The sequence below is a fragment of the Coturnix japonica genome, chromosome 1 (genome assembly GCF_054131305.1).
Source record: "Coturnix japonica strain WE chromosome 1, WE-NBRP24, whole genome shotgun sequence".
Taxonomy (NCBI): domain Eukaryota; kingdom Metazoa; phylum Chordata; class Aves; order Galliformes; family Phasianidae; genus Coturnix; species Coturnix japonica.
Window position 1 is genome coordinate 29,657,314 of NC_140663.1, and position 13,557 is coordinate 29,670,870.

Below are 13,557 nucleotides of genomic sequence, written 5' to 3' on the forward strand. Positions count from 1 at the left end.
TGTAGGAAGTTTTTTCTTTTAATTCAGTGACTATAAACTCTGTATTTTAGGTGACGGAATGTGAAATATTCCTGTCATTGCTGGTTAAGTTTCTGGATGCAGACAAACCACAGTGGCTAAGAGCTGTTGCAGTAGAATCTATTCACAGGCTTTGTGTGCAACCTCAGCTATTAAGGTATAACATACAGCAAGTTTCCCTCTTACTTACATTTTAAGAAATCTTGTTACATTTCTCTGCTGGAAAATGCTTTTTAAAACATTTTGAATAGGATGAAACTTACATGCAATAAACTCTTGACAGTAATTTTATGTAAAGCATTAGGCAATGCTGATTATCCGGAATAAACTGAAGTTTATTCTGATTTGCAGAAAAAAATTAGTATCCAATTTATAAAATGACTATCATATTTTGTGAAATACTTTTCAGGTCCTTTTGTCAGTCCTATGATATGAAGCAGCATTCCACAAAAGTTTTCCGGGATATTGTGAATGCACTGGGGTCCTTCATCCAGTCACTATTTCTTGTACCAAGTACAGGGAATACATCAGTGACACCAAACCAAACTGGTAAGGCTTTGTCCTTATTATGATTTTAATTTTCCAGTTCTTTTTTCTTATAATAGTAAATTCTGATTTGATTCAGTATGTACATTTGGTTTGAAATAGGGCAATGAACCACATGCCATGCTTATAAAAATTTTCACTGGTGGAGGTGATCAACTGTTGCTGTCAGTGCTGCTGAAAAGCACCACCCACAGTTTCACTGTGCTCACACCCACTATTTGGCCTCTGTAAACATTCAGCAAACATCATCAATGAATGTCAGTGGGTGAATTTTTTTCTTCATGGGGGAATTCAGTTCCACACTTTTGCTTCATACACACTTCCATGTCAGGCACTGTTCTGTCAGAGTGCCCCTCTGCTGCCATCTGTCACACAGAAACAAAATGGAAAGGAATATCGGCAGGAAGGGTCAGCCTCTACTGCCGTACCACCAATACCTGCCTCTGATGTTCTGGGCCAACAGAATACAGTAGGAGGTATTGCTTTCAGAGCAACCCTCATAGTTTTCAGATCTACTACACTAGATGATGTTACATGCATGTATCATAGGCCTCAAACAGCATAGTAGCATTTGTATCTGCTTTTACAGCTACCAAGCTCTTTGGTTCACGTCTTTTCAGAAAGAAATTGAAGGATTTATTTCTGATTTCTAACTACTGTAAATTGAATTCTGTCTGACCAGGAGGGATGTCACTTAGGGCTATGTACAACTGAAGTATTTAGACAGCGTGTGTTTGCTTCCTATTTTGAGAGGTAGTAGTATATACTTCGGAATTTTTAGGGTCAAAACTGGACTGAGGAAGCCAAAGTATAGAAAGGCTGATCTGTTTTACAGATAATCTTTGCTTTTTTCTGTAAGATGAAAGTAGTTGCTTACTGAAAATAAACTTGAGTATCTTCTTGTGCAATCAGAGTTGTGGCATTTCTCTAGGTATATTTTATTTATTATAAGAAGGATTGTCTTCCTGTTAATCCCTTTGCAGGTAGCCACATCTGATATAGGGCTTTCTGTTTCTTCCCAGCGATCTTGAAGCATGTCTGATATAAAATAAACATTAAAAAAATCTGGGCTTAGACTCATACTTCCCAGATTTCCCTGATGAACTTTGAATTAAAAGTTGATGTTAATATTTTTTACATTAAGTCATTTGTTAGTAGTTGTTTGATAGTCACCTGTATGGAAGCTGATAGAGGAATATTATTTCTGGATTAGTTTAATCCATGTAAGAAAATTAGAAAAGCAGTTTTCATCATATAACGCACAAAGAAAACCATTCTCCTTCTACTTAAAACTTACATTTTTCATTCATGTAAAACAGCATTATAGCAGACTCGTACTTTTAGTAGTGTCATTATTTCTCTGGCATATCGCTACAGTTTGTTTTTTACCTTTTTACTTCTGAATGTTTTTCATGTTTCTTTCTTGTACATTTATCTTCTATGCTTTTCCTTCTATGGCCACATTTGACAAAGAGCAGATCAGTGCAACTTGATTTTTGAACTGAATCTTCTGACTGTAATGGACAGTCCTTTGGCAGCTGATGGTTTTATCCACACGGTTGGCTTTTGAGCTTTACTTTTCCACAGGGTAGCTGGTCCATGCCTTTTGTGCAAAGTTGTGCCACGTTGCTCAGAGTGTTACCTTATCAGCTCTTGGGGACCTCTAACAATGGAGACTGCAGAACCTCTCTGGATAACCCCTTCCCCTGCCTGTTTCTTTCCTTATGGGTCAGTACTCCTTGTGATGTCACATAAGACATTTGATTCCTGTCCCACCATGCACCACTGTAAAGTGCCTGGAGCTGTCTTCTGGTTGATGTCTCCACAGAGCGGAGTGCAGCTGTTATGAGGTTTCCCCAGAGATATTTCTCCACTCTGAATGTAGTGAGCTCTTCCTCCTTCTCACTGTATAAATGCTCCATCTTCCAATCAGTTTTGTGGGCCTCCTCTGAATGCACTCCAGTTTGTTCATGTCTTGTAGTTTGGGGCCAAAACTGGATGCAAAATCTAGATTCAGTCTAAGAAATGCTGAGCAGATTGAGGTAATCATTTCCCTTGGTCTGCTGGCTGCACCTCTGCCAAGGCACATTGCTGACCTGTGCTCACCAGCCCACCAGGGCCCCAGGCTGTATCAGGGTTTTCTGACCTGTCATGAAGACAGAAGACAATTTCTCTCTTGCATCTATAGATAAGAACAATGGTTCTTCAGGCCCTCTTCTTTCCTGCAAAAACCCTGAGGAGAAGGTCTTGTGGGTTCTGGTGGATAGAAAGCTGGACATGAGCCATTAATGGTGCTTACAGCTTGGAAGGCCAACCATATCCTGGGCTTCATCAAAAGAGGGGTGGCCAGCAGGGAAAGGGAGGGGATTGTCCCCCTTACCCTTCTACTCTGCCCACATGAGACCTCATTTGGAGTACTGCATTCAGGCCTGGGGACCCCAGCATAGGATAGATGTGGAGCTGTTGGATTGTGTCCAGAGGAGGTCCGTGAAGACAATTAGAAGGCTGGAGCACCTTCCCTATGAAGAAAGGTTGAGGGAGCTGGCCTTGTTTGAGAGAAGAGAATACTCTCGTTGTGTCCTTAAATACTTGTGTGGAGCTTATAAACAGGAGGGGGACTGATATTTTACATAGTGATAGGGAATGGGGGAATGGCTTTAAACTCGAAGTGATTTAGATTAGATGTTAGGAGGAAGTTCTTTAACCAGGAAGTGGTGAGGCTCAGGAACAGTCTGTCCAGAGAAGCTGTGGGTGCCCTGTCTCTGGAAGCGCTCAAGACCAGGCTGGATGATGTGCTGGGCTGCCTGAGCTGGTGTGTGTCATACCTGCCCACAGCAGGGAGTTAAAACTAAGTGGTCTTCAAGGTCTCTTCTAACCCAGACCATTATGTGATTTTATAGAAGGTGAAAGCTGCATCTGCCAAAGTTTTGTCAAGTCACTCTTTATTACTGCTGCGAGGAATCGTGTTGACAAGAACATTTTGACTACTTGGCATGATTGCAGAAAATCACACAACTGTAATTTCTTTCACATCAGTGGCAGCATGTGATTTACCAGTTTAGCAGTGTGACTTCTTTTTAAAATCTGTTAAGCTTTACTGTATTGAAGTATATTATATACATAGGTTTCTGCTTGTGTTCATATTGCCTGAATTAGTAATTTAGCTTCTCAGTGTGCTTACAAGAGAGCACACTGTTATACTGTTAGTAGGTGTTGTGAGTCACCTTTGGAACTGTGCCCTTTTTTCTGCATTATCTATGCAGACAGAGCCTGAACTTGTGGCGCATCCTTCTAGCTCATGTATTCTTCTTTCCACAGACAGGAACCATATATGTACAAACTTCCTTGTCCTTTTGTCTGGGAATTTTTATATATATATATATATATTTTTCTTGGGTTGGAACCATTAGCTCCTATCTGTTGGTTGGCTCTTCCCTGATGTTATTTTCTTCTGCTTTGGCACAGAACAGATTCAGATGCTGTGGTTCTCTTCATGTTCCCTATGTTTCTGAAATCTTTATAGTTAGCAGCGATCTTTATTCTTGGACTGATTATCCTCTCTTTCCTACTACTTCTGAGATCTAAATGCAACTCAAATAGTCCTTAAATTTGAAAGTTGATTGAATATTCACTGAAGCATTTATTATTTCGTGAAGACCACTGAAGTTTAGTTTGTTCAGTGTTACGAATGCTGCTATGCCTGACATAGAAACGTTTTATTCTGACTTTAAGTACTAAGGGCAGGCAGTTACTATGAAACAGCCGTACCGCTTAAGCTGATTATTTTGCACAAAGTGTGGTGTTGTAGACAGCAGGGGGAGCTCAAAAATAGTTTTTGTGTTGGTGGTGATGCATCAAGTGGGGCATCTCAGATTAATCAGTGTATCTCAAGTGAAAAAATGAAGTGTAGAGAAAGGATGTTTGCTGATCACTAAAGTTAGATTGTGAGAATGGTTAATTTTAACCCTTGGTTTTCCTGAACAGGAAGCAATGCATCAGGGAGCACTGGATCAGCACAGACAAACCCAGGAATGCTTGGAATGGGAGGTGGTGCGACTGTATTACCTGCCTTTGAATACAGAGGTACCTGGATACCTATCTTGAATGTAACAGTACAAGGCAGTGCTAAAGCTACCTAGTAAGTGCCACTATCTTTTTGAAAAAATATTTAACAAAGATTTTTATTTGCAACTTCTCCAAGTTGGTTTTTCTTTTTTTTTTTTTTTGTTAGCAAATAATGAGCTGTTCATTTCACTACTATTGAGGTATATTATGAATTTTCTTCTTTTCAGTGGAGAGAGGTGGTCTAATTTTGAACTGTTTTGTCCAAATTATCTTGATTCCATTCCAAATATCCTCTACAGCTGTAGCATCTGTTGGATTTTATTTCTACCATAGTGTTGCTGAGTTAACTCTACTTTGAGATTTTGGTCTATGTTGTACATAGCAATTTCAGAATGTCTTTTGCAGGTTTCTTCAGTTACAAGCCTTTGTGTACCTACTACAGCCTACTGCTTTTCTACCTTATTTTCTTTTCTATTTTGACACAAACATTTTGCCCCCTCCATTGCAGTGTCCTGTACTATGCTATGAATTAGCTTGTGCCTTAACTTTGGATCTCTCCAGTGAGTCTGTGATTCCGTCTCAGTAATTTTTGCATTCTGTTTTTCTTCCTTTAAAAATAATGGAGTTATTGCTACTCTGTCTTGTCAGCTGTTTGTTTCTCCTTTATCACGCTTCTCTGTAGTCTCTGCACTTAAGATATAACTGTTGATTTGGGTTGCATCTCAGTGCGTTGATTTTTTGTTACTGCTGACATTACTGCTTGTTTTGGTGTCACAACTACCCCTTATCTATTTTTGTTGCTATTTTTGCAATATGAAATGAGTATTGTTTCTTCTGCCCTCTCCTACGCCTTTAGGAGTAGAAAGAAAAATTGAACATTTTAAATTCCCTCATGTGCCTCAAGCAGCCTCCTTCAGGAAAGTTGAATCAATAACCAAAGCCTTACATGCTCAGGGAAAGGTGAATCTTTGGGCAGAAAGCTGTGGAGGCACTAGAGTATAAAAATTAGCTTTGGCATACTGTAGTTGGAATGCCTAATCTGTTAAAGAATATTTTGTAAAGCATATATTGGAACAGTAGTTTTTGGGATAGCAGGTAGTTTCTGTAACAGACCACCTTTCATTGTGCAGATACTGCTGTTGTGGCAGCTACAATCTGTTTCTTGTTTGGTTTGTAACCCAGCAGCTCTTCATAGTCTTTTAAGGTAAAATATGAAGAAAAGTGACAATTAGGTTGCCTTTCTAGAATGATTTTTTTTTTTTTTTTTAACTGTACAGTGTTCAGCAGTGAATTGTGTCAGCATTTCCTCTTTATACAAGTAACTGACATTGTCTGCTTATGGATGTAGTTTATGAATACTTACTCATATATTATTTTGCTGTAGCAGAGTTTTCTGGCTGTATGAACTCAGCTTGGATCATCTGGCTTATTCTCGATTTGTTATAACAATATTTCCACTGTTGTGACTTTCTGACCCATTTCTTGCTTTTTTTTTTTTTTTTTTCTTACATAGTTATGTTCTTTGGGACATATTCAGTTGCAGTAGCTGTAAGTGTAGTAAAAAAAAAAAGAGAATAATGTATTGAGTGATGCCTCTGTATGTGTCAACTTCATAATGATAATTTACAGTTTTTCTTAATACTTCATTTACCCTTTTAATTAGCAACTTAATTAGTCAAGTAGTTGATTTTCTTGAGTTGCTGTAAATCATCAAGGTTATTTGGGGCCTGTTAGCACTTGATATTGATTTGGAATCTTTGTTTCTGTTGCTGTTTTTAATCAGTTGTACTATTACATACCTACCTGTAATGCTTTTGATTTTCCAGTTTGGAAATGCTGGACAAAGTAGAACCACCTACAATTCCTGAAGGCTATGCTATGTCAGTGGCATTTCACTGTTTACTGGATCTCGTCCGTGGTATCACTACCATGATTGAAGGAGAGTTGGGAGAAGCAGAAGCAGTCATTCAAAGCACAACAGAGACAACTTCATTACCAACACAGTCTTCAGAGCATCAAGACTTACAGTCTATATCTGACCAGTCAGACAAAGAGCTAGGTATTTGAAAACGCAAATGCTGTCTAATGTGCAACATTTTAATGTAAAACTGGATTAAGGAAGTTAATGCTTTGTTGCTCGAATTTATTGCTTTAAAATCTTACGTAAATATTTTTTGTGTTGGAAGAGGGTTTTCATTTGTTGGTTTATTTTGTGACAGAACAGCAGTAGTCTTTCAAAACTTGACTTGATATAATACTTGACTTGATATAAAACGTCCTGTAGCACGTTAAGTCTAATTTCATTCTGGTGAATTGGTACTGTTTTACTTGTTCCTGGGATGTTAGAAAGAGAAATTGGGCATTTTGTTCTCCAGAATGGTTTTTCTTCCTTCCTGTGTCCTTTACTCTTCTTAAGAAAAAACGTAACTGAAAGAAATGTACCAGTTAAGACTATATTATAAGAAAGCTATAATTCTACTAACAGGATGAGAAGACAAATATTTTAATGGAAAGATTTTAAATGAGATACAAGTATATGGGAAGAACATAAGTTATTTAAAAATAGAAGTATTATGAGCTTGTATTTGTGCAAAATATGGAGAGTCTGTATATACAGATACAGAAGATATATCTCATGACACATTGACTTGTGTACCTGGCAGCTGAAACCATATAAGCTTGTTTGATCATCATCTGCAGTCCCTGCTGAACTCAGAGCTCTCCATTAATGCTGCAGAGCTCTCCATGGTGCTGCAAGCAGCAGATGTTTGGCCTGGGTCTTGTCATGGCTTTGGGAGGAAGAAAGCTCTGTGGACTTGTAGGCATGATTTAGTTTTGTTAGGACTGTTTTATTTTCTTGGTACATTAGAGAAATGAAATATACTTGTATTGTTATTGGATATTTATATATGACTATTGGATATATGTAACCATATTATGTATTATAATATATATATAATATTGGATATGTGTATATATTCAATAACCTGGTGAGACAAGGGGAGATATAGTTCCTTCACTGCAAAATTTCAGTAGAATGTTTCTTGTTTATCTGATATTTCGCATTTATGCACTTATGCGTACATTTATGCTTATTTTTGTAGAAAACATTTAAACATAGTTTTATATAACTTTGTAAGATTTTTAAAAATGTACTTTAGAATAAGCATTGCACTTGTTCCATTTTTTACATTAGCAGTATTACTATAAATGTGGCTGTTTAAATGGTAATGGTGTGAGCGCGTGCATACATGTGTCTGTGCACGTGTTTTTATATATGTATGTGTGTGTTTGTATATATATGTGTATATGCACACCAGACACTGTATGCTTGTGATAATATTTTACTTTAATAACTTTCAGTTATCTTTTTCCTACTTTAAATGATTATGTATTTATTTCAAGTTAGCAGAGCTGTCTGGGAAGAAATGGTGAATGCATGTTGGTGTGGTCTTCTTGCTGCACTGTCTCTCCTACTTGATGCAAGGTATTTAATCTTCCATTTCTCGTGATTTTTTAGAGATGATGTACTCAGTTGTATTTTGAACTGAGTTTTCTATTGGTTGACTGTTTTTTGAGAGAGCTATTCTGAGTATGCAAGAAGAGGTCTGGGGGTTGGTGATTCCTAGGCGGCGTGAAGATCTATTAAGTGTAAACCACATGGAGCCATTATTGTACTTTATAGGAAAATTAATTTGAATTTCAAAGACTTCCATTTAAACTATTTTAAATCTTACTCTTTTTTACTTTGAATGTTTCAACATGATGAAGTGATTCTACTTATGTTGTGATTAGTGTTAATAAGAATCTCAGTACTTGTTAATGTTTCAACAATTGTTATTAATATACACTATTTCAAATGGAGGATCTGTTTACTAGGTAATAACTTTAACTATTGCATGGCTTTCAAAGAGTCTTTTCCCTATCAAACACTATTTTCTGAAATTAGTGTTAAATATCTCCTCATAGTCTCTTTTGTGAAGTCGTTTATAACTAAGGAATGTTTATATAGGAAACAGTTCTGGAGAATTTTGTTGATTGGTTGTGTTTGTTCTATGGTGTTTATGGTGTTCCAGTTTCAAAGGGTGAGTTCTCACTGATTTCAGTTTGGATTAGCTGCTTCTGTGCCATGGGTTAATTTTTAGTAAACTGTGTACCGTTTCAGCACTGATGAAGCTGCCACCGAAAATATTTTAAAAGCAGAATTAACTATGGCTGCACTCTGTGGAAGACTGGGTCTTGTAACATCAAGAGATGCCTTTATCACTGCCATTTGCAAAGGATCCTTACCTCCTCACTATGCTCTTACTGTATTAAATAGCACAACTGCAGCTCTGTCCAGCAAATGTAAGTATATAGATTTTCCTCTGTTGTTCAAACGTGTTTAGTCAGGATCTACAGTCATAATCTGGACTGCCTGCTTTCCAGAACATGCACCATTTGCTAGGTATAATTCTAACCAGCCTAAAACTTCCCCTGACACTTAGTGTATGTCTGAAATTTACCATTTAGGGAGGTCTGTTGTTCTAAAGATCTGTTAGGATATGTAATTAAGACATTCAAATTCTGAAAATGTCCCTTGCTGGAAACTCAGATAGTTACTGACTAGAATATAGTGCTTTAGTGGTGTACTGTGGTCTTTTCTAGAATGGTATAGTGATTAGTAGATCTTACTGTATAAATAGGTCTAAAGTTCTGGATGCTGTTCAGCTTACAAGAGTTCAGTGGATGCTTTCTACATCCTGAGATAGTGTTGTAAATCACTGGATATGCCAGCTGAGAATATATTCTCTTACTGATTTTGAAAATGAATTGCTCTGTAGTCAGAACTTCAAGTACCTGGTGAATAGGCAGGTGGATTTAACATTAGACCTCTTAAAACTAAACAAAAATGCTTCAGTATTAGAACAAAGGCCGGAACCTTTTCTCTAGCCCATGAATTAAGTGTATTATAAGACCACAAGTGTACATATGACTGAGGTACGCTAACTTCTGTGAAGATGAAGCAGTGAACTTAATGGTATTTTATTAAGTTTTTTCTTTGTTTTACAGGTGAGTAATAAAAAGGATCAGAAGTGTCTTGTATTGGAAAGATATCACTGTATTACACTTGTGAAATCTTCATTTTCGGAGTGCTTTATTACAGCGGTAGCACACAATTATACTACTAATAGATAATAACTGCCGATAATCCAGTTGAGATGTAGCCTGAGGCGTATCTTACCAACTTAGCAAAAAAAAAAATAATTCACTTTTGACGTAAAATATATTTATGTATTGCAAAAGGGAGTGAGAAATTAGTATTGGTTCATATAACCCTGTAATATAATAATGTAATAATGTACTGCACTTTAAATTTGGATTTATTTATTTATTTATTTTCATTTTCCTCTAGCGTATTCCATTCAGGGACAGAATGTTCAGATGATCAGTCCCTCAAGTGAGTCTCATCAGCAGGTTGTGGCAGTAGGGCAGCCCTTAGCTCTTCAGCCACAGGGAACAGTAATGGTAAGTACAACTTGTGAGTGATACCTGCCTCACTTACTAACTTCTTTATGCATCTCAGTATATCTCAAAAGAGGCAATAGATAAGCAGCATTCTTACTTACAATGAAATATTATCCTAAGTTTTCATTTGGATGACTGCCCAGGACAGCGTGTTTTAGAAACGGCTTTTATTCAGCTTGAACCCGTTATTTGGAAAAAATCTTGGGTTTCAGCTGTCATTTGTGCCTGTATATGAAAGTTTTGTATATATTTTGTCATAAGATTGACTCTGATTTTATAGAGAAGACGCATTTAAATCTGAGGTAATTGACTTTGTGTCTTTGATAATAATGTCATACTGGGAGGAGAGGGCACTGATCAAATTGTATTCAAGCTCAGGAAGATTGAGAGAAGGAGAGATATTGAATTACTCACCTAAAAAAAGATATATTGCATCAGTACAGACAAGATATGATCTTTAAACTATTTAGTAAAAAATTGCAGCCTTCCTCGTGCCATGGCTTAACTCTGGAGGGTCCTAGAAGGCAGCTAAGCACCACACAGGTGCTTAGTTTCCCACTTAACCCTATCCCCACAGCAGGATGGGAAAAGAGAATCGGAACTTCAAAAGGTAGAAAACTTGTGAGTGGATAAAGACCATTCAGTAAGTTTAAAAAAACAAAGAAAAGAAAAAACAAGTTATAGTACAATGTGAGCTACTTTGCAGAAAGCTGTCTCTATTTCAGTCAAAAACGGTGCCTCTAGAGATGCTATTATTGTAGAGTAATGTACATATATTTTTTTTCCAGCTGACTTCGAAAAATATCCAGTGTATGAGGACGTTGCTCAACTTAGCTCACTGCCATGGGGCTGTTCTTGGTACATCATGGCAACTTGTCTTGGCTACTCTTCAGGTATAACAGGAAGTATTTATGGTTTCTGTTACCTTAATTTCTTATTATACATACTTTGGTTTTGAATTTTTATGTGACCAATAGAAAATACTTTGATTCTGCTCCTGGCGTATTTTAACGGTCTTGAGTAAATGCTGTGGTGTTTTCCCTGAATTCTGTTTAGTTGGAATGCTACCAGCTAGCTTGAATAGAATGTTAGTTTTGCTGCTGCCTGAAGAAGTTTTCATGCTGAAAACCATCTTTATGTATTTCAGCATCTTGTGTGGATTCTGGGACTGAAACCTGGTGTTGGGGGTGCCTTAAAACCTGGAAGAGCTGTAGAAGGGCCCAGCACAGTAAGCAAAATTGTACATTTTCTAGTCAGCAATTATGTGGTATTTTGTGTTGCAATCTATAAGATACGTTTCTTTTTTCAAGGTTCTGACTACCGCAGTTATGACTGATCTACCAGTTATATCCAACATACTATCAAGACTTTTTGAAAGCTCACAGTAAGAAACCTTATAATTAAAAAAACATGTATGTATCAAAATTGACAGTGTTTTGATAGCTGTTATTTTTCAGGTACCTTGATGATGTATCTTTGCATCACTTAATAAATGCCCTTTGTTCCTTGTCTCTGGAAGCCATGGATATGGCCTATGGAAACAATAAGGTATCAAAAAAGTTCTCTATTTTCTTCTTGTATTTTTCTTGTTGTACAACAGGTAGAAGATTTGTACAGTTGTCTTATAAACAAACTGTTTCCAATATTAAGGCAGTAACACATCTGATTTTTACTCCAGAATAAAAAATAATGTTTCTATTAATCAGATTGTGAATAGGTAAAATTTAAAAAGCCCATATAATTTTGGAGGTTAGAATTTCTGTCTGACACAATATGTTCTATTAGGTGTTCATTTTCAATATTTTTTTAATAATATGCTTTAGATAAAGCATGACAACTCAGGTATTAAAAAAAACCTAGTAATTTGTACTTGCCTAGAGAAGTGATAGTATTTCTGTCAGCATGAGAAAATAACCCTCAGCCAAGGATTGTTAAAGACCCCATGACTGAAGAAAATTGAGCATGTCTTCTAGTTATAATCTGATCCCATATGAGAATTTCTGAAAGTTTTTACTCAATCTATAACCACAGAGATAATGATGACAGAAAATGTTCTTTATAATATATGACAATTACAGTAACAAGACAGAGAAAAGAGAATGAATTAAAATAAGTAAATGTTGTGTTTAAAATTAGTTGAAAATGAGAATAAAAATCAGTGGAAATGGGAATAGTGAAGAGCAGAAAAATTACATTGCATGTCATTTTTGAACATATGTTCATTGATTTATCGTAAGCTTTAACAAATCAGTGTTTGCATATGTATTTGATGAATAGGAATGTACTATGTTTTTGCAGGGCACCTATGGGAGTAGATGAAAGATAAAGGGCAGGGAGAACCTTGAATGTTTTATTTGTTCATAAACAATTTTTACCTTTGCAAGTTGTGATGACTAAGAGACTGTTTTGTTAGTTAAATATGTTATAAAACTGGAGGGCTGTGAGACTGAAAACAAGGTTTGAAGGAAGCTATGAAGAATGTATTCTTGATTATATGCTGTTGCTACCCCCTTGTGGCTTCTCATGAAGTACTGCAGATGCTGTGGAAACTTCCCAGCTGTGTTACCTGGACTGTAAATGCTGTGATAACAGCTTATTAAATGCTACTCCAATGGAGACTGGTTGCACCTTAATTTACAAATTATAGTGTAATGAATGGCTGTGACATCATCTAAGTTACCTTAAAGTCATGTGTTCAAATTCTCTTTTACTAAGGAGCCATCCCTTTTTGCTGTTGCTAAATTACTGGAAACAGGACTAGTTAACATGCACAGGATTGAGATTCTTTGGAGACCTCTGACGGGTCATCTTCTGGAGGTAACTAATTGCTTTTTGAAGCTGCACTAGAACTTAGTGTGCAGTAAGGTATTGCCTTATGGCACTGCATTTTTAAAGCGTAAATGGTTTGTGTTTTTTTTTTTAACCTAAAATGCACTTAGATGTATTGTTTTATACATGTTATTTTTGCAGTTTGCATTGTAATTTTAATTTAAATATTTAAATTCCAGGATTCTATGGCTCCTACTGACTTTGTCTTTACAATGCTGTCAGTATTTATGCACCGTATATGTATTTTATTTACTGTAACGCAAAATCATCCATTTGGATTCGAGTGGTACAAATATCGTGGGAGATTTTAAGATGTATTTGCTGAATAGATTGAAGCCATTAGATATACCAACAAAGTTTTCTTGTTTGTTTTTAATAAATGTGAAGTCATATTTTCGATTGTTTCTTCAATAGAACACTATTATAAAAATAGCAACATAGGTGTCTTTTGTGAAGTAAATATTTTAACTCCTAGATGAAAAATTTGTTTAATCAAGGACAAAATCTTGTATTTTGAATTTGAAACTAAAACCAGATTATAGAATGTACGTGTATAGTTTTAATCCTCTGCAGGGATAGGTAGAAGAGTGA

The 13,557-nt window shown here is 36.4% G+C and overlaps 1 protein-coding gene across 4 annotated transcripts in view; it reads left to right on the top strand.

Annotated features, from left to right (window-relative positions):
* MON2 (MON2 regulator of endosome-to-Golgi trafficking) overlaps positions 1-13,557 on the top strand; it is a 65,241-nt gene that overhangs the window by 24,411 nt on the left and 27,273 nt on the right. For all 4 annotated transcript variants that reach the window (XM_085536664.1, XM_085536668.1, XM_015855373.3 and 1 more), the window contains 12 exons: positions 51-175; positions 428-567; positions 4,549-4,702; positions 6,456-6,688; positions 8,035-8,116; positions 8,795-8,976; positions 10,025-10,137; positions 10,926-11,030; positions 11,285-11,365; positions 11,448-11,521; positions 11,595-11,685; positions 12,853-12,954. In XM_085536664.1, coding sequence (XP_085392790.1) covers positions 51-175; positions 428-567; positions 4,549-4,702; positions 6,456-6,688; positions 8,035-8,116; positions 8,795-8,976; positions 10,025-10,137; positions 10,926-11,030; positions 11,285-11,365; positions 11,448-11,521; positions 11,595-11,685; positions 12,853-12,954 — 1,482 coding nt within the window. The remainder of the gene's footprint in view (positions 1-50; positions 176-427; positions 568-4,548; positions 4,703-6,455; positions 6,689-8,034; positions 8,117-8,794; positions 8,977-10,024; positions 10,138-10,925; positions 11,031-11,284; positions 11,366-11,447; positions 11,522-11,594; positions 11,686-12,852; positions 12,955-13,557) is intronic.